This window comes from Bos indicus, chromosome 13, assembly GCF_029378745.1.
Source record: "Bos indicus isolate NIAB-ARS_2022 breed Sahiwal x Tharparkar chromosome 13, NIAB-ARS_B.indTharparkar_mat_pri_1.0, whole genome shotgun sequence".
Taxonomy (NCBI): Eukaryota; Metazoa; Chordata; class Mammalia; order Artiodactyla; family Bovidae; genus Bos; species Bos indicus.
The window spans coordinates 63,102,666-63,127,246 of NC_091772.1; the positions used below are offsets into that span (position 1 = coordinate 63,102,666).

At 43.4% G+C, this 24,581-nt stretch overlaps 1 protein-coding gene across 6 annotated transcripts in view; it reads left to right on the plus strand.

Annotated features, from left to right (window-relative positions):
- CBFA2T2 (CBFA2/RUNX1 partner transcriptional co-repressor 2) overlaps nucleotides 1-24,581 on the plus strand; it is a 144,007-nt gene that overhangs the window by 116,204 nt on the left and 3,222 nt on the right. For 2 of the 6 annotated variants that reach the window (XM_019972271.2, XM_070801515.1), the window contains exons 5-11: nucleotides 1,097-1,278; nucleotides 2,179-2,432; nucleotides 6,589-6,674; nucleotides 7,646-7,841; nucleotides 11,711-11,779; nucleotides 15,659-15,849; nucleotides 19,247-24,097. In XM_019972271.2, coding sequence (XP_019827830.2) covers nucleotides 1,097-1,278; nucleotides 2,179-2,432; nucleotides 6,589-6,674; nucleotides 7,646-7,841; nucleotides 11,711-11,779; nucleotides 15,659-15,849; nucleotides 19,247-19,546 — 1,278 coding nt within the window. In that variant the 3' untranslated portion in view covers nucleotides 19,547-24,097. Of the gene's footprint in view, nucleotides 1-1,096; nucleotides 1,279-2,178; nucleotides 2,433-6,588; nucleotides 6,675-7,645; nucleotides 7,842-11,710; nucleotides 11,780-15,658; nucleotides 15,850-19,246; nucleotides 24,098-24,581 lie in introns of those variants that run through there. The other 4 variants (XR_011570193.1, XM_070801518.1, XM_070801516.1 and 1 more) reach the window with 3 other exon arrangements.

Genomic DNA, 24,581 nt, shown 5'->3' on the forward strand with positions numbered 1-24,581 from the left:
AATGTGCTCAATGGAGCAGCACAGTAAGAAATAGATTCTGCCCGTGGGACACCTGTGTATACTCAGATACTACACTAGTCTAAGGCTTGTTGCCCCGTTCCTATCACTCCTGTTACTTTTTTCAAGACCCCATGTTCCAACTAAGCCAGAATAATTGCTGTTTACAGAATTCCATGGCAGCTCTAAGAGAGAACGGGAAGGGAAGGTTTTTGTGCTATCAGAATGTCCTAGGATTCAGAAAAGAGTGAAGTGAAGTCCCTAAGTTGTGTCCAACTTTTTGCGACCCCATGGACTGTAGCCTACCAGGCTCCTTGGTCCATGGGATTTTCCAGGCAAGAGTACTGGAGTGGGTTGCCATTTCCTTCTCCAGGGGATCGTCCCAACCCAGGGATCAAACCTGGGTCTCCTGCATTGTAGGAACCAGGACTTAAAATGAGAAAGGAAAGAGTGAGTGCCTCCTATTCCCGTGTATATGCTATGTATATGCTAAGTCACTTCAGTCGTGTCCGACTCTGTGTGATCCCATAGATGGCAGCCCACCAGGCTCCCCTGTCCCCGGGATTCTCCAGGCAAGAACACTGGAGTGGGTTGCCATCTCCTTCTCCAATGCATGAAAGTAAAAAGTGAAAGTGAAGTCACTCAGTCGTGTCCGACCCTCAGCGACCCCATGGACTGCAGCCTTCCAGGCTCCTCCATCCATGGGATTTTCCAGGCAGGAGTACTGGAGTGGGGTGCCATTGCCTTCTCCATGTAGGCATTACTAATTCTCTAACTGGTCAAAGTGTTCAAAAATGTTTAAGTTTTGCAACTATTATGTTCAACAAACCTTTATTGAGCTTTGACTCTGTACTGGGGCCACAAAGATAAATAAAGCACAGTTTCTTGCTTAAAGGGATTTAGATCTTGTGGGGACAGTAGACAAGTTAATAATTTAAGCTCAGTATAATGGATGTCATATGGAAATTGGACTAACAAGGAGAGAAGGGCTTTTGTTTTGTGTCATCCTGTTTGTGAAAGCCTTTGGAGGTGCAGAGGCCTGTGTGTAGGGCCCAACACTGGGAAAACTGCCTTCCAGCCCCTGCCTCTTCTTTTCAAGGCCAACCTGCCTCTGCTGCAGCGAGAACTGCTGCACTGTGCTCGGGCCGCCAAGCAGACCCCATCCCAGTACCTGGCTCAGCACGAACACCTTCTGCTCAACACAAGTATTGCGTCTCCTGCTGACTCTTCTGAGCTGCTCATGGAAGTGCATGGAAATGGAAAAAGGCCCAGTCCAGAAAGGTAAGCCAAGAAGAGCTGCTTTGTCCTTGATTTTCTGGAACGGCTCTGAGCTTTCCCTTTCTTGTGAAAGAAAAAGAACTGGATGACTGTGGTTATATATAGGTATGGACTCAGAATTTCTAAGGCTAGTTTTGCTTTGTCACAGCATCAGGCAGCAGAATGCTTTTCAACTCTTCAAATGACTCTGTACACCCCTGCTGATAAATTCTGCTCTCAAGTATTCTGTGTGTCCACTGCTCCAAAACCATAGAAAATATAATCTTGTTTAAGGCATTTTTTTCTGATGTAAAGTCTTATAAACGTGTAATCACTTTACTTTGAAAATTGAAATTATATTAATTTAATTTATCCTGGAAATTTATGTATGAGTATCTAACACTATTTTCTATGGTTTGTTGAGGAAGCAACATTTTAATAACAGTGGAAATTTTGCTACAATTGAAGCAAATGACTAAAAATCCTACCAAATCACAAGTATATTAATTATGTGAGCTTTTTTCCTCCTATGTGGAGAATTGTCTCTTTCCAATACTGACCTCCACAGTAGCAAATTTGACATTGAACAGCATTTCTAAACATAGTTGAACCCATAATCTTCGATAGTCCTGTCAAGTAAGAAAATGTGTCATCTCCTTAATTTCTCCTTTGCTTCATGAGGTTGAGATGTTTCTGCTTGGTGTGGATGGGTTTGACCTCTCCTCTTATGCTGGGATAAATCAGTGGTTGCCTTTATCTGCCTGGCCCCTGAAGACATTTCAGTTCATGCCTCATCTCACACTGTTCTTAACATCTTCCTGTTTGTGAAAATGCACGATACATAGCACACAGTAGGTGCCTAGGAAATGTTTGCGCCAACACTCGCTGACAGGCTCAGACGTGTACTTGCCCGTTCTTCTACAGGCGGGAAGAGAGCAGTTTTGAAAGAGACGCAATTGCTCCTGAGCCTCCTGCCAAGAGAGTGTGTACCATTAGCCCTGCTCCCCGGCACAGTCCTGCCCTCACTGTGCCCCTCATGAATCCTGGGGGCCAGTTCCATCCTACTCCTCCGCCTCTTCAGCACTACACCTTAGAAGATATCGCAACTTCCCACCTATATCGTGAGCCCAGCAAGATGATAGAACATCGAGAAGTTCGTGATAGACACCACAATCTTAGTAAGTGGCATAAACAGCACGATAATGATTTAAATTCAGATTGAATTCGTGGTTTTCTTTCCTTCTTAGTGATAAAATACTATCATCATTGCTTTTTTTCCCACTGATAAAACAATATCATACATGAAAAGAATGTTAGAATTACAGTATTCTCATTTGAAATTTATCTCAATTCATACTTTGTTTCTATTATCATTATAGGGTGGAAGTGGGCTAAACATATTTTAGGAAATACACAATGAAAAGCATTTAAAAATAAAGGGGTATTATTTATTCTGATACATTTCAGAAGGGAAATGGAGAATGGCAAAGTGAGATAAAATTACATTTAGGAAATCTGGGTGAAGGGTGTATGAGAATTCTTTACTCTTGCAACATTTCTGTAGGTCTGAGTTTATTACAGAGTGAAATGTTTTAGAAGTTAAACAACAAAGATGTAAAACGTGGTGAAAGGTACAGAGACATTTAGGTCAGAGGTGAGGCATACCTGAAATTAAATCTTGATTCTGCATTATAACTAGCTGTGTGATCTGATGCAAGTTGCATAGGCTTTCTGTGCCTCGGCTTACTCATTTCTAAAATGGAGAGAAAACCACCCCCTGTGCTGGGTCATTGTCATGTGCCAGGAATGCCTGGCATATGCGTCCTCAGCAACCATTAAATTTAAGAAAAAAACAAAAAGTCCCCTAGCAAACCTCACCTGAGATCAGTTTTGTTTTTTTGTTTTTTTTTTTTTAATTAAATTTTTTTTTCAATTATGAAAGTATGATAACATTTACAAGAGACTCAGAAAATGCAGAGTGAGATCAGTTTTGAACAAAGCTCTTTGTCATGTACTCATGTAACTTTACTGCAGAAGGTTCTTTGCAGTTGTTCTGCTGAGGTGTGTCAGAGCAGAGAACCAGAGGGCTACTAGCTTCCAGGATTGCCCATGCATTTCCATTTGTGGGTTGCCCTGTGGAGTAAAAAGCTGCGAAACATTTGCCTGTCCCCCTCTGACTTAGACTCACTGTCATCTTTCAGAGACTTGAACCACAGTAGGGCTCTGGCTTCATGCAGTGGTAGCTGAATGGTGAGGGCCGTGACAGCAGTGATGTTCTCAGCCGCCAACATTTACTGAGTCTTAAGTACTTAGATTGTGGTATATGTCGGTTGTCTCAGTTAATCCTCACACATGGGGCTCCATGGAGTTTACATCTTTTTATACATGAAAATAGACAGAACTGTGGCCAGAATCACATAGCTAGAAAGTAGCAAAAACAAGATTCTGACCCCAGTTGTCTGATGCTGAGAGCTTGGCTATATTCCCAGTATGCTATGATGCCTCCCTTCGCAGCTGTTCTGTATGTTTCATTTTGTTAAAAATGAGACTTCCTATTGATTTCTTCTATATTCATACAAGTTTTTTTGCCATTTGAATCCATTAGAGAGAAGTATGCCACAAACTAGCTATAAGTGCATTTTGGTCAGGTTTTCCTTATATTTCTACCAGTTTTAGAAAGAGGTTTTTTTTTTTTCATCTTGAAGTGTTCTGCTCGAAAGATCTTTTAATCCTCTACCTTGATGGTTCTGTTTTACAATCAGCCATTTGTCTTCCAATCTGGATATCAGATCAGTCGCTCAGTTGTGTCCAACTCTTTGCAACCCCATGAATCACAGCATGCCAGGCCTCCCTGTCCATCACCAACTCCCGGAGTTCACTGAGACTCACGTCCATCGAGTCAGTGATGCCATCCAGCCATCTCATCCTCTGTCGTCCCCTTCTCCTCTTGCCCCCAATCCCTCCCAGCATCAGAGTCTTTTCCAATGAGTCAACTCTTCCCATGAGGTGGCCAAAGTACTGGAGTTTCAGCTTTAGCATCATTCCTTCCAAAGAAATCCCAGGGCTGATCTCCTTCAGAATGGACTGGTTGGATCTCCTTGCAGTCCAAGGGACTCTCAAGAGTCTTCTCCAACACCACAGTTCAAAAGCATCAATTCTCCGGCGCTCAGCCTTCTTCACAGTCCAACTCTCACATCCATACGTGACCACAGGAAAAACCATAGCCTTGACTAGACGAACCTTTGTTGGCAAAGTAATGTCTCTGCTTTTGAATATGCTATCTAGGTTGGTCATAACTTTCCTTCCAAGGAGTAAGCGTCTTTTCATTTCATGGCTGCAGTCACCATCTGTAGTGATTTTGGAGCCCAGAAAAATAAAGTCTGACACTGTTTCCACTGTTTCCCCATCTATTTCCCATGAAGTGATGGGACCGGATGCCATGATCTTCGTTTTCTGAATGTTGAGCTTTAAGCCAGCTTTTTCACTCTCCACTTTCACTTTCATCAAGAGGCTTTTGAGTTCCTCTTCACTTTCTGCCATAAGGGTGGTGTCATCTGCATATCTGAGGTCATTGATATTTCTCCCGGCAATCTTGATTCCAGCTTGTGTTTCTTCCGGTCCAGCGTTTCTCATGATGTACTCTGCATATAATGTAAACAAACAGGGTGACAATATACAGCCTTGACGTACTCCTTTTCCTATTTGGAACCAGGCTGTTGGTCCATGTCCAGTTCTAACTGTTGCTTCCTGACCTGCATACAAATTTCTCAAGAGGCAGATCAGGTGATCTGGTATTCCCATCTCTTTCAGAATTTTCCACAGTTTATTGTGATCCACACAGTCAAAGGCTTTGGCATAGTCAATAAAGCAGAAATAGATGCTTTTCTGGAACTCTCTTGCTTTTTCCATGATCCAGCGGTTCTTGGCAATTTGATCTCTGGTTCCTCTGCCTTTTCTAAAACCAGCTTGAACAACAGGAAGTTCACGGTTCACATATTGCTGAAGCCTGGCTTGGAGAATTTTGAGCATTACTTTACTAGCGTGTGAGATGAGTGCAATTGTGCGGTAGTTTGAGCATTCTTTGGCATTGCCTTTCTTTGGGATTGGAATGAAAACTGACCTTTTCCAGTCCTGTGGCAGATTCTGTAATTTTCTCCAGTCCTCTTTTGAAAACATATGCCATAATAAAATAGTTTGTACCTAATCATTTCCCACCCCTCATTTTTAAACAAATAAACTGTAACACTCCCCTAATTTATTCTCCTAAAATAAAATTTATGGATACTATCCTATGGACAGAGGAGCCTAGCAGGCTACAGTCCCATGGGGTAGCAAGAGACAGACACAACTGCACCACTACTACTACATAGCCTGCCTTAGTGCCATAACTTTAGGATCAGTATTCTAAAGTAGGATATTAATATGTAACAGAGTATTTTATAATATGTTAGTGCTCAGGCATGACTTCACAGAAAGATATGATGAAGTCAGCAGATGGTTGCACAAATGCAGATTCACTATGAACACAACGCCTGTAAATTCAGACTGATGACAGGTCACAAAGTGTTGGGCACACGTGAAGTGACTTAGCACGCACACAGTTGTGCTACATTGATGATTCAGAGACCAGGAGTAGTGGTGACATAGATGACATGATTTTTCAAAATAGTGGATAATTCAGTATACCCTTGATTCACACAGTCATGGCGTTCTTGCAAAACCATGCGACAAATAATACTTGGTACAGCACCAACTCTGTTCATGGCGACTAAGTGTATTGTGCCGCAACCTTGCCAGTACTTAGTATGGATGACGATTTTTCCAATAGAGATGTCAAATTATCTTCGTGAACATTTTATTTACACTATGTGACTACTACTGTTTGAATATCTTTTCATATGTTTATAAATCATCTCTGCTTTTTTTGTCTGGGACGTAACCATTTATTTCTTTTAACTACTTTTCTTCTGGCCTACTTGTCCTTCATAATTGATTTGTAGGAGTTTTTAATACACTCTGTGTAGTGATTTCTTGTTGGTTTTATGTCATTTTGTGGTTTTAAGTCATCTCTGCTTTTTTTGTCTGGGACGTACCATTTCTTTCTTTTACCTACTTTTCTTTTGGCCTACTTGTCCTTCATAATTGATTTGTAGGAGTTTTTAATATACTCTGCATAGTGATTTCTTGTTGGTTTTATGTCATTTTGTGGTTTTAAGTCATTGTGAATCATTTGCCTTAACAGTGTGCTCATAGCTAGTATGAATCAATGTATTTACTTGGTAGAATTCTGTTTACTGTATTCTTCCCTGTATCTTCTAATTTAATTTCTAATAGGTCTAAATGGAGGCTATCAAGATGAGTTGGTAGACCACCGTTTGACAGAAAGGGAATGGGCTGATGAATGGAAACATCTTGATCATGTAAGAATTCTACAGTGTATAATTTTCCTAACTACTTACTACTTTTCATCCTAAATATTACTGAGAGTAAGAGTGTATATGCTTGAAGTGAACTTAACCAGAGCTCCAATGTCTTTGCAATAGTAGCTGATTTATCTCCTACTCCCCAAGCTAAAGTGTGAAGAATAAGTCCCAAATCTTTGTGGTGGGTTTTCATTTTAGGTCATAACCAAGTGAAACTCTGTAGTATAATGGTAAAAAATATAGGTTTATGAGTGTTAGGTCCCAGCTTTGCCACATCCTACCTTGGCAATGGTAGGAAGATAGAAAAATTAAGTCTAAAAATGGTGAAGGAACTTGCCCATTACCATTTTTAGGCTTAATTTTTATATATTAAAAAAACTAATGCTATGTTTGAATTTACAGGGGAGTTAGAATGATATACAAGGTGCTTGTCACAGAGTCTGGTATAGTAAATGGAGCTTTTCTAAATACAAATGAGAATTAGTACACTGGCACAGAATGTAAACCTAAATTCTCTGCTCCCCTGGAAAAGAGAGTTTCCCCTCTCACTTAAAAGTGAAGAGAGGATGTAATAGTTCCTTAAAATATACATACAGTAGCTTCTCCTTTCTGAGTGATGTTGTCTCTGAACCTAATTTCTCTGATTGCTTTCTTACATAAAGCTGCTCTGGGCAAAGATTATACTGTGCTTTCACCATACTCTGAAGAATCATATTATAGTGAGACTGGCTGCTTCAACCATGAAGAATAAAAAAAATACTAGTTTGAAATCTTAAAAAAAAGAAAAGTATGTGTATATATTTAGAGAGAAACAGTCAGATAGGCTTTCCAATGTAAACTCTGTTGCTAAATCCGTAAGATTCTCAAGCCTTTACTCTGTGTATTTTGTTTACCTCTCCTCGATATTCAATGTTGATTGTCTGGATGTCCTTCTTCTGTGGCTCCACCTGACCTCCTGCCTGGCTCAGGCCCTCAACTGCATTATGGAAATGGTAGAGAAAACAAGGCGCTCCATGGCAGTCCTGCGGCGCTGTCAAGAATCTGACCGTGAAGAACTCAACTACTGGAAAAGACGATTCAACGAAAACACAGAGATGAGGAAAACAGGGAGTGAGTTGGTCTCCAGGCAGCACAGTCCTGGGAGCGCAGATTCTCTCAGCAATGGTAAGGGGAGAGTCTTTTTAGTTGGCAAGGGAGGCTTTTTATATGTATCTTTTGTTCTTGTTGCTATTTTTTATATTTGAGGCTTTTTATATTTTTCTTTAAAAGGAAGATGGTACTTGATTGTGGAATTATAAAGACCTTGGGAATCATGAACAGTAAATCACAAAATATGTCACGAACTTGGTTAGTATCTGATATGTTCAAGAAATGTTGTCTTCCCCACATAGAATGATTTTATTCTGTTTTATTCTGTTTTCAACTCTATACTGTATATAAGTATGGGGTGATGTTCAGAGAGTGTTTGAACGTTAAATTAAGCCTGCTGCTAAGTCGCTTCAGTCGTGTCTGACTGTGCGACACCATAGACGGCAGCCCACCAGGCTCCCGTCCCTGGGATTCTCCAGGCAAGAACACTGGAGTGGGTTGCCATTTCCTTCTCCAAAGCATGAAAGTGAAAAGTGAAAGTGAAGTCGCTCAGTCGTGTCCGACCCTTCTCGACCCCATGGACTGCAGCCTACCAGGGTCCTCCACCCATGGGATTTTCCAGGCAAGAATACTTACTAGCTGAATGTATTTGGGACATCTCATGTATACCACATTCATTCATTCCTTATAGTAGCCCTCAAAATATTCACCTCAGCTTCCGTCTGCTTTTCCCCATTCCCTGTCTAGAAAAATAGCATTTATCAACCTCTGCCTGGACAAAAAACCAAGTAGTTTTACTGTACCAAGCTGGGTCGTCCCTTCCTGCCTTTTCCCATACTCCGGAAGCAGTAGAGATGAAAATTGTTGAGCTCTCAATCCAGGATATATCCAGGATACCACCTGAAACTATTCCTCCAAAAATGTTCCCTTGCATTCACCTAGTGGCTGAAAAAGTGTCCTGTCCAAAGGCATGGCTAAATGAGGGGCCACCTGTGATCAGACTGTTTCACCTAGAATTCTAACAAAACAATTGTTAGATTAATAACCCACGATTTAGAGGTGAGGGGGGAATCACCTCCCATATGCCTTCATTGTGGTATCTGCCACATCTGGGTAGGATGTGCCTTTAGGCATATGTGTCCTAACACAGGAAATAAACCATAAAGTGGAAAGACATGGAGGAAGGGAATCCCTGGGCTACTTGGGAGGATCCCAAACAACAGTGGGACTTTCCAGGCTGAAATAGCCTGGAAAGTAGCCAGTTCAGACTAGACTAGCCCAGAAGCTGGCTGGAGATTTCTTCAAGAAAAGGGAATTTATAATGTATTGACACCACAGGAATAGAGTTTGAGATTGAATTTGAAATAATTACAAATTCAATTATAATTATTGATGTAACAGAATTTGAGTATATTTATTTGGGGGAGGGGAAGAAGGAAATTTTTATTATGTCTGGTGGGCTGAAAAAAGAATGAAATTCCTTCCCACTGAAAAGTTTAATCAATTAATAATGCTTGCAACTGAAAGATCAAGGTGTACCAATATTGAAAGAATCAGCTGAAAAGGACTTTACCATTGTTACAGCAGAAAGTATATATATGTGTACATACATGACCTACAGAGAGGTGATGCTCCTAGTGTGGTTTGGGAGACCTTAACTGTGAACAGTGGGTTCTAGGCCAGGCACTTCTCTTCAGTCATTAATCCTGGATGCCCCTCAGAACCCATCTAAGGACCTTTGGAAAACTCCCAATGCCATGGCCCCAGCTCCAGAGGTTCTGATTTAATTTGGCTGAGATGGGACCTGGTCTCCCACAGTGGAGAACCATTTCTTTTTGTTTGGAGCAACCTCATGAAGTTGTTTTGTTTTTTGTTTTTTAACAGTCAAACTGTATTGCTCATTGTAGAAAATACAGAAACATATAAAGAATTTACTAGTTCATCATCCCACACTGAAGAGCTTTGGAATGTATCTGAGAATTCTGTATTACAACTTTCTGTTGATTTCTTTGAAAACATAACTGCGTATTAAACATGTTTCTCATATTGAAGATTTTATAAACAACATTTTAATGACTACTACAATATTCCACCATGTAAATATACTATTATTTTTTTAAGCCATTCTTATTGTTGAACTAAAGGTTTTTTGCTTATTTTTTGTTTTATGGTGAGTGATATAATATATAAAATCTTTATAGGTGGGAATTTTTCCTTCAGGATACCCTTAGCTGTAAATTAGTGAGTTATGGATACAGGCGTTTTGTTTTGTTCACTTGATCTTGTTTTGTTTAATGGATGAGATAGTTAATATGGGGTCAAATCTAACATTTTATTTGTAGTTTTTCCTTGAACTTGATCCCTTCCCAGGGCACAATAAATTTCATCTATATTCAACTTTTATGTGTTTGTATATTAGCTATCCAACTTTAAATTCTCCAAATAGTTTAAATTTTCCTACCATCAATTGATACCCATCCTTTACCTGTTAAAATGAAATAACTATCATATGATAATTTTGTTAATACTTAAATATTATACTCTTAGGTATTATAGTCTTTCTGACTATGCTAGTTATCACTTTTGGTAATAATAGTTGTATGGACTCTTACTGTGTTCCTGCCAGTGCTAATAAGCCTTTTATATGTGTTTTCAAGCCTGCCCATGGAGATAATAGGAACTGCCATTAGATTCATCTACAGATGGCAAAACTGAGGCTTAAATAAGTTAGAAACTTGGCATAAATAGTCCTACAGCTTATTAAGTTTATTCCAGACCAGCATACATGCTTAGCAATTAGGATAGCTTCCCAGTGTAATATCAAACTTAATTATTATAGCTTCAGAATGTGTTTTAATATCTGGTAATATTAGATCCCCTTCATTTTCTTGGGTGTATCATTTCTTTTTTTTTTTTTAATGGAATTTAAAAGAATGAACTGCGTTGCAAAAATGTCAAGCAGTACAGAAACATATAGAATGTGGAAGTCTTCCCTATCCCACTTTTTACCTCCTCCACTTATTAGCAAATTAGTGTTCCTAAGAAATTTTGTATGCCTATGCTTAACGATAATTTGTTTCTCAATTTTTTGTTTTGAAGTTTTTTAAACACGTAGAAGTACTAAGAGAGCAACAGCACAGTGACCAGGCACGTGCCCTGTGCCTCAGTTCACCATTAGTTCACGTTGGCCGTGTTGGCTTTCTCAAGTGCTTCATTCTGTTTCTCCTAAGAACTAGAGCATCCTCTTACAGAACCACAGTTCTTTCTGTCCCGCACTTCTGATCCAAATACTTGCATTCTCTGTCTGACCTTTGATTAATAGCTTCTGAAACTCTAGTTTTCTTAGTAAATGAGCTGAAAATTTTGACTTCTGGAAATACCATGAAGATACCACATATTTATCCATTCATATGTTGATGGACACTTAGGTTGCTTCCATATCTTGGCTATTGTAAATAATGCTGCTATGAACGTTGGGGTGCTTATATCTTTTTGAGTTACTGTATTCATTTTCTTCAGATATGTACCCAGGCATGGAGTAGCTGGATCATATGGCAGTTTTTAGGTTTTTGAGGAACTGCCATACTGTTTCCTATAATGTCTGTACCAATTTACATTCCCCCCAACAGTGTACAAGGATTCCCTTTTTCCTCACACCTTCACCAACATTTGTTATTTGTAGTCTTTTTGATGATAGCCATTCTGATAGGTGTGAGGTGACATATCATGGTTTTAATTTGCTTTTCTCCAATGATTAGCAAGTGAGCATTTAAAATTTAAGTGTACTATTATAACCTGATTTTATTTCTTGTCAGAATATTTTTTCCAGTAAATGAGTGTATATGTTTGAATCTTTCTAAGTGGTAAATGAGAGTTTTCCACAAAAGTAAAACATGCCAATTATAGACAGTTCTGCGCTATGCTGTTTCTCTCTCTCTCTGTAGATTCTCAGCGGGAATTCAACAGTAGGCCGGGAACAGGATATGTACCTGTGGAGTTTTGGAAAAAGACTGGTATGTCTGTCTGCTTAGGGGTCACATGTACTCACTGATTTGAGTGTAGAGTACATATTTGTGAAAAGGTGATTTTCTCATAACTCCCTCTGCAAAAAGCTCTAGGCCCCTGCTTCTCCCCCTTTAGGTGTCCCCACTTCTGGACTGCCTGTTGTGTTCCTTGCTGGTTGAGAATTTGTAGTGACTCTGTACAGTCCACCCAAGTCCTTTTCACCGCTTCTTCTGGGAGGCATTAAGTAACCGACTCTTCCCTATTTATATGCCCCATTTCTGGAAGTATAGCTTAATTCATTTCTGCCTGTCCTCATCACTGTCTTCTCACATTCCCACATTTGGTTCAGTCTGCTCTTCCTTTCACCTTCACTGTCTCTAGCTTCATCAAGACTGTTCTTGCTAGGTGTCATTTTCTACAAGAATAAGGGAGGGTAGCAACTGCTTGTTGTGGAAGGACGGGGATTATGCTAACCTCCTATTACCTTATCCAAATACTAGTCTTTTTTTCCTTCTTGCCTCCCTTTCTCAGTGAAATTAATAGTTTTGGGGTTTCTCCCTAAGAAAAAATTTATTTCTACAAAAAGATTAATACCCACTTAATTTTAAGACCATAATATAAACAAATGGACAGACACATTACATTATGAGAAATACAGATAACTCTATTGCAAAATGTTTATTTTCACTGACAGTCAAGAAAGTACAAGATAATGCAACCCTGACCAATTAGCCCCCAAAGTCTTTAACACCTAATTATTGACAAAATTTTAGAGGACCCTGTTAATTTCACTAAATAATTCTTAATGGATTAATGATTAAAAATTAATGAATAATAATACTTAATGAATTATTAAGTATTACCACCTGTGAACACATGGGTATTTTGAAATCATTTCTCACTTGCATGCTTTTGACTCTTTCCTTTTAGAAGGAAATGATCCGGGGACTTCCCTGGTGGTCCAGTGGTTAAGACTCAGAGCTTCCAGTGCAGGGAGAAGAGCTTTGATCCCTGGTTGGGGAACTAAGATTGCACATGCCGCATGGCACAGCCAAAAGAATTAAAACGAATTTAAAAATGATCGTAAAAAGGAGACTGACTTGTTTAGCGGTTGAGAAGCGGCCTACCAATCCAAGAGACATGTGTTTGATCCCTGGTCTAGGAAGGTTCCACATGCGGTGGGGGCAGCTAAGTCCGCAGATGGCAACTACGGAGCCCACACACCCCTGAGCCCATGCTCCACAGCAAGAGAAGTCACTGCAGTCAAAAGCCTACCCACCACAACTGGAGAAAGCCCGTGCACAGCAGCGAAGACCGAGTGCAACCAGAGATAAATAAGTTTTTAAATAACAGTAACAATATGGAATGACTCCCTACAATCCATGGTTGTAAGGAATGATCCAGATTTAGACACAAATTGTTAAAGAAGCAGTGATATAAAAAAGGGCTACACCAAAGCCTTTGACTGTGTGGATCACAACAAACTGTGGAAAATTCTTCAAGAGATGGGAATACCAGACCACCTGACCTACCTCCTGTGAAATCCGTATGCAGGTCAAGAAGCAACAGTTAGATCTGGATATGGAACAACAGACTGGTTCCAAATAGGAAAAGAAGTACGTCAAGGCTGTTTATGGTCACCCTGCTTATTTAATTTATAGGCAGAGTACATCATGTGAAATGCTGGGCTGAATGAAGCACAAGCTGGAATCAAGATTGCTGGGAGAAGTATCAATAACCTCAGATATGCAGATGACACCACCCTTATGGCAGAAAGCGAAGGAGAACTTGATGAAAGTGAAGGAGAACTTCATGAAAGTGAAAGAAGAGAGTGAAAAGGTTGGCTTAAAACTCAACATTCAGAAAACAAAGATCAGGGCATCTCATCCCATCACTTCAATGCAAATAGATGGGGAAACAATGGAAACAGTGAGAGACTTTTTTGGGCTCCAAAATCACTGCACTGCAGATGGTGACTACAGCCATGAAATTAAAAAACGCTTGCTCCTTGGAAGAAAAGCTGTGACCAACCTAGACAGCGTATTAAAAAGCAGAGACATTACTTTTCCGACAACGGTCCGTCTAGTCAAAGCTATGGTTTTTCCAGTAGTCACATATGGATATGAGAGTTGGACTATAAAGAAAGCTGAGTGCCGAAGAATTGATGCTTCTGAACTGTGGTGTTGGAGAAGACTCTTGAGAGTCCCTTGGACTGCAAGGAGATCCAAGCAGTCCATCCTAAAGGAAATCAGTCCTGAATATTCATTGAAAGGACTGATGCTGAGGCTGAAACTCCAATGCTTTGGCCACCTGATGCGAAGAACTGACTCACTGAAAATCAAGACCCTGATGTTGGGAAAGATTGAAGGCAAGAGGAGAAGGAGACCACAGAGGATAAGATGGTTGGATGGCATCACTGACGCAATGAACATGAGTTTGAGTAGGCTCCAGGAGTTGGTGATGGACAGGGAAGCCTGGCATGCTACAGTCCATGGGGTCACAGAGTCGGACACAGCTGAGCGACTGAACTGAACTGGAGCAAGGGAAAGGCAACCTAGGAAATGCCCACCTGTCAATGAATGATTATGTGAATTTACAGTGTGGCACCACGGAATATTATCTTACCATTAAAACTAATTTGGAAAACTACATAGCACTTCAGAAAAATCTTTGCAGTTGGCAGTGGGGAGGTGTATATTATATTACCAAGACATAAAGTAGAATTATGGGAAATGAAAATAGTTATCAGCATCACCCTTGACATTTGGGGTGAAAGCTTTTCTTGGCTGGAGCAATATGATGGAAAGTTCTAGGTTGGCAGCCTAGAACACTGTGTGAACCCCCTTTGAGCCTCGGCCATGTGCAAGAACCAAGCAGTAAGGGAGTTTCCTTAGGCTTCACGGTTGTCCAGTCTTGTGGACTCGGAAGGAACATCATTCACGCTGGGACCCAGGACTGAGGCTCAGGTGCATACCGTATGTCACCTGGAGTATACTTCCTGTGTAAACTAAGCAGGATTTGATGGGAAGAACTGATCAGGATCCAGCTGGGGTAATGGCAGCTGGGGTTTTTGTAGCCCAGAGCACCTAGCAACCTTCCCAGAACTATATCTTCAGGCAACATTTCTCCACTGAGTTCAGTCTTCTGTACCTAACTGCCTCCTGGTGATTGGTACCTGGATGCACCTCAGCCTTCTTGCTTACCTCCACACCAGCATTTTGCTCATTATCTGTTTCAGTGCACAGCACTTCCATCTTCACCTCCAGACCCTTAGGTGCACCAGCCTCATTCTGTCTCACCCCCTCCTCTGTGTTACTTGCTCCCACCTACATTCAGAATCTCTACTTATCAGCCAGATTATTGACCAGCTTCTCAGTTGGTGTCTCTGCCCTCACTCTTTTCATTGTGTGTAGATCCCTTTAGGGTTTCACATTTTCTTTAGAAGAAGGGCCAAATTCCTTAGCGTGAAATGCAAGACTAGAAGATTCCTTTCCACCAACCATCTTAACCATGACACATTTTCCTGATCCTCCTCTGCCACCTACAGACCTGACCACCTTTCCCCTTGGAATTCTTGTCCCTGATAATGACAAGTATCATATCCCCTCAGCCACACTTACACTTGATCACGGTTGTGAAAATATGTTAAATCTCAGTCGCCAAGGTCTCCTCAGCACCTTGCACAGTGCTGACAAGTGATTGGGTCTGCAGACCCAACAAATGATCGCATGAATAGACAAGTGAAGATAAAAATAAAAGTGAATGCCATTGTCATAAGTATTTTTAGAAGAAAAATCATGTTTCACCTCTGTCCCTTCTTTGAAATGATGTGGAGTAGGAGGGGAGAGATTTCTCGGCCAGTTGATTTTACTGTCACTTTCTTCCAGAAGAAGCTGTGAATAAGGTGAAAATTCAGGCCATGTCAGAAGTACAGAAAGCTGTTGCTGAGGCAGAGCAAAAAGCCTTTGAAGTGATTGCAACCGAGAGAGCTCGAATGGAGCAGACAATAGCGGACGTCAAGCGGCAGGCTGCAGAGGACGCCTTTCTCGTCATAAACGAGCAGGAAGAGTCAACAGAGGTCAGAGCGCTGGGGGCTGGGGCTGAGGGGACCAAGCCTTTCCTCTCAGGTGCTGGGCAGTAAGAGCCAGCAGTCCTCTCTTGAACTAGAGAATTATAATTTTTATTCAGTTCCAGAGAGGTTTGTTTCTCAATTATTATATTCTTACATATTGGCTCATTATATGGGTTTAAGTTACGAGAAGTCTCTCTCAAGTTTGGGGAACTACGTGACAACAGTGACCACCACTGCCTGGGTGGTGCCACACACAGAGCTCAGCGTGTGTGTGGTCTCTCTGATCCTCACAGGGGGATGTGGGTGTTGTTGGAATCCGGCTTTACCAGTGAGGAAACTGTGATTTTGGGAATTTAACTGACCTAATCCCACATCTCTGAAACCAGAGAAAGGCAGTGCAGGGTCCTGCAGTATCCAGTCTGTTTACAAAGAGGCTAGTTATTTCATGGATTGAGGGGATAGATCCCGAAGGCCTGCCTGACTGCCCTGGGACATGGTGGTGCTTTGTACTACTATGAGGAAAAAAATAATTAAAAGGCACATGACAGAAACATCCTAACAGCCCTTTCAAATGTAATGAAATTTTTCTGTAACTTTGATTTCAGTTACTTTTCAGGTTTAAGGCAAACTTTTAAGTCCTGAAACAATCCTGTTTCTATAAGTAGGTAAACCCCATGTACTCTCTGGGATATTCCTAAGGTTATAAAGAACTGAGCTTTTTTGTTGGTGGTGGTTTGTTTTTTAAACGACAGAAATTTTATTGTCTCATCCTCCTTAAATCTTTTTCAAAGAACAGTGTTAAGCATGATGATGTGAAGATGAACATGCCTATCATGTGGCCGTTGAGAAAGGATGTGGGCAAGTCCTGTTGCAGCCTTTCCAGCTGAATTGGAAGAAAGTAGTTCCTCTGACTCTCCCCTTTCCCTTCTCCTCTCCTATTTGTTTCTGTTGTGTATTGGATTCATTATAGCCACCCATATCAATATCTATATTCAGGGCACAAAGTGACTTGCAGGTGAGGCACACATTGGCATCCATCCCTGCAAACTTTGCTTCCAAAACAAGGCAGGATAGCAGGGCGTATGCGCTGAGTGAGTTTATGTTGGACCAAGAGGGCTGGTTTCCTCCAGTTCACTCAGAAAGTTCTGCTTGATATCTAGAGGTAACCCCTGGAGTTTTTCGTTCATCCTGTGAGAGGTAGTTCGGTAGAGCAGAAGGAGCCCAGGAGCCCTGAGCACTCGTCCCAGTTCCCCTCACACTAGCAGCGTTCCCTTCAGGGGTCAGCTCCCTCTCTGTATAGTGGGTGGGTAGCAGCCCCTATCCTGCTGGGCTCATACTTTTTAAGGAAGATACAATTAGATCACAGTTGTGGAAGTGTTTTTAAACTGCAGTGCACTGTTCAGACAGAAAGGATTTTCTTAACGTTGTTAACACCATCGGTGTGGCAGCTCCTACTCTTGCAGAGCAGCTGCCTCCTCTGAGGCCAGACCCAAGCATCTCCCTTGGAATGACATCTCAGGTAGAGGTCCCCTTCTGTCCCCAGCTTAGATTTCCTGGCAAACGTGATGGGCTAGCAGTTGAGTGTAAGATAAGAATCATTTCTCCTTGGAGCCAGGTTTGAAATAAGGTCAGGAAACTTTGGGATGGGCTCTGGGTCATTCTGATACAGGTGTTCCCCAGGCTACACGTGGAGTAGTAACTGACATAAACTGATGGCCCCTGCTTGTCAAAGGATATTCTGGAATACCATCTCTGACTTCCCTGGCCAGTAACTCAGAAGATTTATAACCTTCCCCCATAAATTATAAGGCCTGTTTGGCCATGTACTTTGCTCCATCTTTGAGGAATGCTGATTTGAAGGGTGATGACCACAGTAAACCTTTCATCATGTTTCTTGGCAAAGCCTTTTGGTAAAGTCAGGGCAAAGCCACAGAGACAGGGAATGCAAATTGTCCTTTTCACCCTGGCTTCTCAGTGGTGGTCAAGGTGAAAGCACCATTGCTTTAATCCTCTGGCCCAGTTTGAGATGTTCTTGCAGACTTGGACAGAGGAAGTAGAGGCCTATGTTTCCACAGCAGCTCCATGAAACACATTCCCCACAAACAATACTGTTTGACCAAAGCATTGTCTGGAGTCAACCTACCAGAGTGTGAAATTTTCAGGAATACAGCTTGCTTAAGAATCTGTGAAGATCCTAAGAATGACTTCTGTCCCTGATTCTGGTTCTGCAGTGTTGGTGTTAGCAAGGTTGGGAAAGTCCCTGGAGTGTATTTCCTGAGAAGCCTGTGGTGTTGGAAGGGATCTTCAGTCCTTTCTGTTGCTCTTTGAAACTAAGTGTGTCCCTTGAGAATAGTAGAGCCAGGAGGCCCAGGTCCCAGGCTTTGCATAGCCACGTGATCATTTTACAAGCTCAGACAAGTCCTGCCCACTGGCCCTCAGTGTCCCGTCTATCTATACAGTGCAAAAGGTGGGGGACCTCAAGGTCCTTGTTTGCTCTTATCATTTGTTTGTTGTTGTTGTTGTTGTTTGTTAGTTGTTTTTACACTTGAGGAAGAGACAGCATTTTCCTTGATCATCAGGCCAGGCCTCATAATTGGCTTCTGCTATCCTGCAGAGCCTGCAGGGGAGGGCGCAGCTGGCTGATCAGATCCATAAGTGGGTCGTGGAGACCTTCGGTGTAAAACACTCGTGTGTCAGGGAGGAGAGTACCCAGGGGCAGGTGTGGGAGCAAAAAATAGGAAGAAAACTCCCTGACATAGACCTTGGGGCCTTAGGTTCTGAGGTATTACAGGGGCTCCTGTAAACAGACCGGAAGTAGTCCCATGATCCCCAGCCCACCTCTGATGGGATGTATCACTGAACGGAAAATGGGCACAGCGAGTAGCACAGCTTCCCACACTCATGGTCACCCAGCCTAGTACCCACGCAGGTGACCTTTTTTTTTTTTTAAAGATTTCAGGTGTTGTCAGTGAACACAGTCAAGATCATTTCTGCATTGCAAAGGGTAAGAAGGAAAACTGTCCAAGCACATTTGTGGTCTTGGAATAGCTAGCTATGATGTGGGAGCCTGGTTTGGTTTGGTCATTGAGGATTAAAATATGAGTCAAAACGAGGAGTTGTTGCCTTCAGCAGGACTTGCTCCTGCCCTACAGTGCTGTGTGCACATGTCTTCACATCCCCTCATGTCGCTGTCCCCGCAGCCCAGGGCAGGTGGTCTTCCTGTAACACAGAAGAAGTAAACAGCAGCAGCAGCAGGGCAGGCAGCACAGGCACAGGTGTGCGCAGCTCCAGAGCCCACACCCTCCCCACACGGCCCCGCCGCCTCTCCTGCAGAGGAGCTGGCACGTGATGACAGGTGTGCCCCCCAGGATCCCAGCAGCTGACCGATGCCTGTGTCTTGCAGAACTGCTGGAACTGTGGCCGCAAAGCCAGTGAAACCTGCAGTGGCTGCAACATCGCACGATACTGCGGCTCTTTCTGCCAGCATAAGGATTGGGAGCGGCACCACCGCCTCTGTGGCCAGAACCTGCACGGCCAGAGTCCCCACAGCCAAAGCCGGCCCCTGCTTCCTGGAGGGAGGGGCTCCTCAGCCCGGTCCGCCGACTGCAGCGTCCCCAGTCCAGCTCTGGACAAGACCTCGGCAACCACCTCACGCTCCTCCACACCAGCGTCTGTGACAGCCATCGACACCAACGGACTCTGAGCCCCAGACTCACTTCCCCCGGCAACCTCAGAGCATGACAGAACTCCGCACGGAAGGCTGGCTATGTGAAGCAGTGCCAGTCGCTGTTGGGTCATCATCCAGAAGAGAAGTGGAGGCAGGCAGACTTGAAGCCCCAGCCTGTCCACACACTTGTCCATTTCCCACCTGTGTGTGCACGGCCACTGGCTGGACCTGACTCCTCCATAGCTTCCAAGCTTGTTCTTCTCCCAGCTAAAGCTGGCACGGCCAGCCACTTTTCCATGTAGACCGCCAGCTCCTCCCTGCCTTGTGAGCAAGCCGACTGTCAGGTGTGCCCAGTCAGGCTGGAAGCAGCTCACCCCTTCACCGTCTGCTGCTCCAACGTCCTCCCGCAACAGAGGCCTAGAGACTGATAGCAAGCTGGGAAGGAGGGCTCTCTCCCACAGGGAGTGGCTCCTCTTGCCCCTGAACAGTTCCCTGAGCCCATTTCCACCCTCAGCAGGTGCCACTGATTAGTCCCTGGGGACTTGGGCACGCAGAAAGCAGCACTCAGGACACCCTCGTCGGCCCTGCCGTTCAGACGTAAGATTTTCAGAAACCACAGGAAGAAGTCACCATTTCAGTAAAAACACCCATAATAAAAAATAAAACTTCCACCAAGCATCACAGATCATGTTGGACAAGATTGTCCAGCCTGGCTGGCTGTTTTAGTTTGGGACCCATTTTTTTTCTCTCTCTCTTTTTTGATTTTGCTTATGCAGAAAATAGTTTTCAGCGCATGGATTGGTCTGAGGGAGAATGAGACTCAATTATGGATTGTCTCTTCTCTCTGAGCATGTTGGCCAAACTAGTGTCATCACATTATTGAATGGATCATCTGTTGGAAATGCAGAAACTTTTGTCACCACTTGGCTCTTTGCACAGTCGTCTTGTTCCCTGTCCTTTTATTCTCAGACCACGCATGTCCAGATCACTGGGTGGATCTTCTTCCCGTGGTCTCTGTCTGGCGCCTCTGAAGCCATAGTTGACCCATAGGATGTGATGTGGTGTGGCTGTGACTTGCCTCACCAGTCAAGGCCTGGTCACTTCTGAGCGAACCTTTTGGACCTGAAAGAATTCTTCAGACTTTGTCATTATGTGTCCTATGTCAGTTTATTATTGGGCATACAATCCTGTTTCCCTTCTCTAATTCTGTTGATACCTACCCTCTTTGAGCTAAGAAAAGTTTCCTGAAATGTGACAACCATTTGTGAGAGCCTGACCAATTTTTCTTCCTGTCTTCAGGGAGTTTTTCCAGCTGCTTACCTGATTCTCCAAACATGACACCACCTGTACTCCCTTTAAAATGTTAGGAATTGCCACACACGTTCTTCCTTGCCATTCAAGTTTTATTGGGAGCCCAAGGACCCTGACCCTCCCCCTGTCCAACTCCAAGCCTTTAGCACCCACTTGCACCAAGGAATGAGTTGGTTGGCCCTGCTCCTGCCGACCCTTGAAAGCTCAGCTTTAGATGGCCATTTCCTGCACATTGCCCAGAGTGAATCGAAGGCTCCCAGTAAGGTATCAGCATAGGTACCGTTATCCTTACGTACAGGTATGTCTTACTTTAAACACTAAGTCCCAGGACCTCCCTAGTGGTCTAGTGGCTATGCTTCTGTGCTCCCAATGCAGAGAGCCAGGGTTCAATCCCCGGTCAGGGAACTAGATCCCACAAGCTACAACTAAGACCCAGAGCAGCCAAGTAAATAAATAAATAAAAACGGTAAGTCCCTAATTTATCTTACTCAAGGATTTTCTGTCTTAAACTCAGTATGAGGCACCATTAAAATACCCAGACTTCTGCTGTGTAAAGTAAGGTATACCCAGAGAAAGAATAACAGAATAGTTGCTTTATTGTTCAGCTTTCCTTTAGTTGCAGCAGTCGAGGTATCCTGCCTAACAGATGAAATCAGAACCTCAGACAGGAGTTGCCTGCGTTTCCCTGAGAAGAGATGTCCCATGAGAGGCGGTCACTGAGCCTATAAATCTGGTGGCAGCAAGAGGGTGTCTCACAGTGTCCACTGGGTCTGACCTCAGCTCCCTTTTTCGTCAGCAAGTTAGATGAACACCTAGGTGTGTCCTGTAAGTCTTCAGTGGCTGAGCCAGGGTAGCTCAGGTTTTTTCGGGTTGGAATAAAGAGCCAAAGCCAACCGAATACTGTTTGTCAGACTGGATGTCAGTCTCTACAGCTGTGGTTTAGGTTTAGTGTGCAGGTAGGTCCTAGCTGACTTTTGTGGACTGTGGATCCAACGACAGCTTTATTTTCAGAATTTCTGTAATGCTGTTCTAAACTGCTTTAGAACAGCTCACGTGCCACCCAGAGGCCAAGCTAAAGATTTCCGCAGTGTTCCACATTGTGGTTCAGATCTCAGGCCTGGTGCTGTATTCATTTTGGTCAGTTTCACACGTCGGTTGCTAGGGCATCTGTCCAGAACTTCCTATTTATATGTAAAGAATCCCTTTCTCCAGCTGCCTCTCTTCTGAAAGTCTCAGCTCTGGTTGGAGTTGGGAGGAGAAGGGACACTGTCTTGGAATGCAGTGAGGGGACTGGAGGGCCAGGGCTGAGTCCAGGTTCCCCACTTGTTTTCCGTGTCTGCTGATAACCATATTGATGGTGCAAATTCAGGCTCCCCCTTTCATCTAGTTAGACTTAAAGTATCTTACTGTAATCAGACTGCTTAGAGGACCAACCTTTATAGTTTAAGGGGACAAAGACAAGACATAGTGGTGGTCCTGAAGGTCTTGCCCGAGTGGTCCTGGGCTCTTCGTGTTATCCTAGGGATCGAAGGCAAGTGTGACAAGCGGTGGCACATCACTCTCCTCTGCCTAGTGAGGAATGGCTGCAGGAGCCAGAGAAGACCGGAAGTAGCCAGCATGGGAGCTGTTTTAAATGTTCTGAGGGAAGCTTTAGGGCCGGATCCTCAGAGCTTCAATCATCCTCTGGGCCCCCACTGCCTGCTCCACCCAGTGGTGAAAACAGACTCAGGTTCATTCCACCTGCTCGGAAGTGAGCAGCCCTCCTCCTGAATGTGAGAGCTTCCCCTGGGGGCGTCCTTGCAGCTCTCAGGATGGGGCTCAGTCATGCCACCCTGAGGTCACAGAGCAAATGCACCTTCTCTTGGACAGTGCTGAGTCCTGTGTGTGTCTCAGTGGATTTTAGTCTGGAAACAAGACCCATCACCCTGGCAAAGGTCCATGCCTGGCGCTGGCTGCTGCGGGCCCTCTGCCGTGTAGATGACTTTTGCACATCTGGACCAGTGGCTCCACCTGGAGCTCCTCACTTGTTGGTGTCAACGTGAGCATCTTCAGCTTCTAGACAGAAAATCTACACTTCACTTTGTACAGCCTTGTCCCAAAGTCAGATGGATCCCCAGTGCTGTCTGTCACCTGCTTGCAAAGGGCAGACCTTGTGGGCAGTTCCAGAAGAGATCTCAGCAAGTGGGCTTGAAGTTCCAACAACACAATTAAAATTGTGTGGTCATGAGTTCTTCAGGATGAAAGCATGAATAATGACCACATGGCTGTTTGTCCTGGAAACTGTAGATGAGATTATGGATTGAGTAAATCATTTAAAATAGAACTCATCTTCGAGGCTTTCTTCAGAACTGATTTCCAGGCTCCCAGGACAATAGACTAAGCCAGATTTCTTAGATTTTTTTTTTTTCCTTAATCAATTTACAGAGAACTGGGTGGTAGCAGTAAGAAAAACCAAATGTAAGAAAAACCAGAGAGAAATGGACTGTTCCAGCATGGGCCAACCAGCCAGGTGTTGGGACTCCGTCTGGGGTGGGGTGGGGGGTTACTGGGCAAGCTGTTGAATAGGGCCCTTTCCAACTCTGCGTGTCTGTAGTTCTTGTGAAACCAAAATGTTGACTACCTGCCTCTTTGCCCACGTGCATTGACGTGCTCAATTCCAAAGACGATGGTGCAGGCAACCTTTTCCATCATGAGCCAGGAGAAGGTTGAGGCCTGAGGGCAGCCTTTGCCTCCCCGCTTTGCCTCCATAGCCCCAGAGATGGCGCTTCCCCTGCTACCCCATCTGGTCAGACCCACAACTGCCCAGTGTACACTCATTGATGCTTATACCAAATAGGGCATGTGCGGCTGGCGGCTGGCAGGGACAGCCCCGGGCCTGCGTTGGAGTTGGCAGAGAGAAGCGGCAATAAGCATTAGGCGGATGGCTGAAAGTGCTGTTTGGCTCAGAGGCCTTCAGTCCACTTTCACAGCTTTCCAAGTTCCTGATGAGGCTACAAAAGCTCCATCCACAGAGAAAGCCAATAATGTAAATAAATCCAAAACTGAGCTTCCAAGCGTGGTTTTTTTAAGGGGGATGATGAATGTGAAACCACCCACAGGATGCGGTAGAGTTGATTTTTTTCTGTGCTTTGTCATTTTACTCTGATAGGAACTTTTGTTACTTAACTCTGTGCATAACTTATTTAAGGTACTGTATAAATGAACCAAAACTGTTAAATATGTATTTAGTTTGTTCTACTTCAAGTAGTCAATAAAAAGGCTATATTCCTTTTCTGACTCAAGCTGGAATGGGATTAAGAGGGAAGGTGGTGCGTGGACTTGTGTAAGACATCCTGCCCGCAGGTTTCTACATCCCCTCTGCCTTGTTCCTCGATCTGCTAGGAGGTGGTTCCGGCTGCTGGAACTGTGGGAAGCCAAGTGCCAACAACAGCACACAGATCTCCCAGCTCCGTGTCAGCCCTTCACCATTAAGTGATCTTTCAATGAGGAAAATAACCAGAGAACGTTTGAAGAGTAGGATAGTGGCTCTGTAGGTCCTTTTTCTTTTCCAATAACTTTTCCTTAAACTTTTTTTTTTTTACTTTTATTTGCACTTATTTTTTGCGGCATTTATTCCCGGGCCATAAGAGTTTGTTTCTTCAGTTTCTCCTGGGATAGCTTTTTCTTCTGTGCAACCTCCTCTTCTGGTTTAGGAACAATCTGTTCTTTTTCAATAAGGATCATCTCAATGTGGCAGGGAGAGCTCATGTAGGGGTTGATC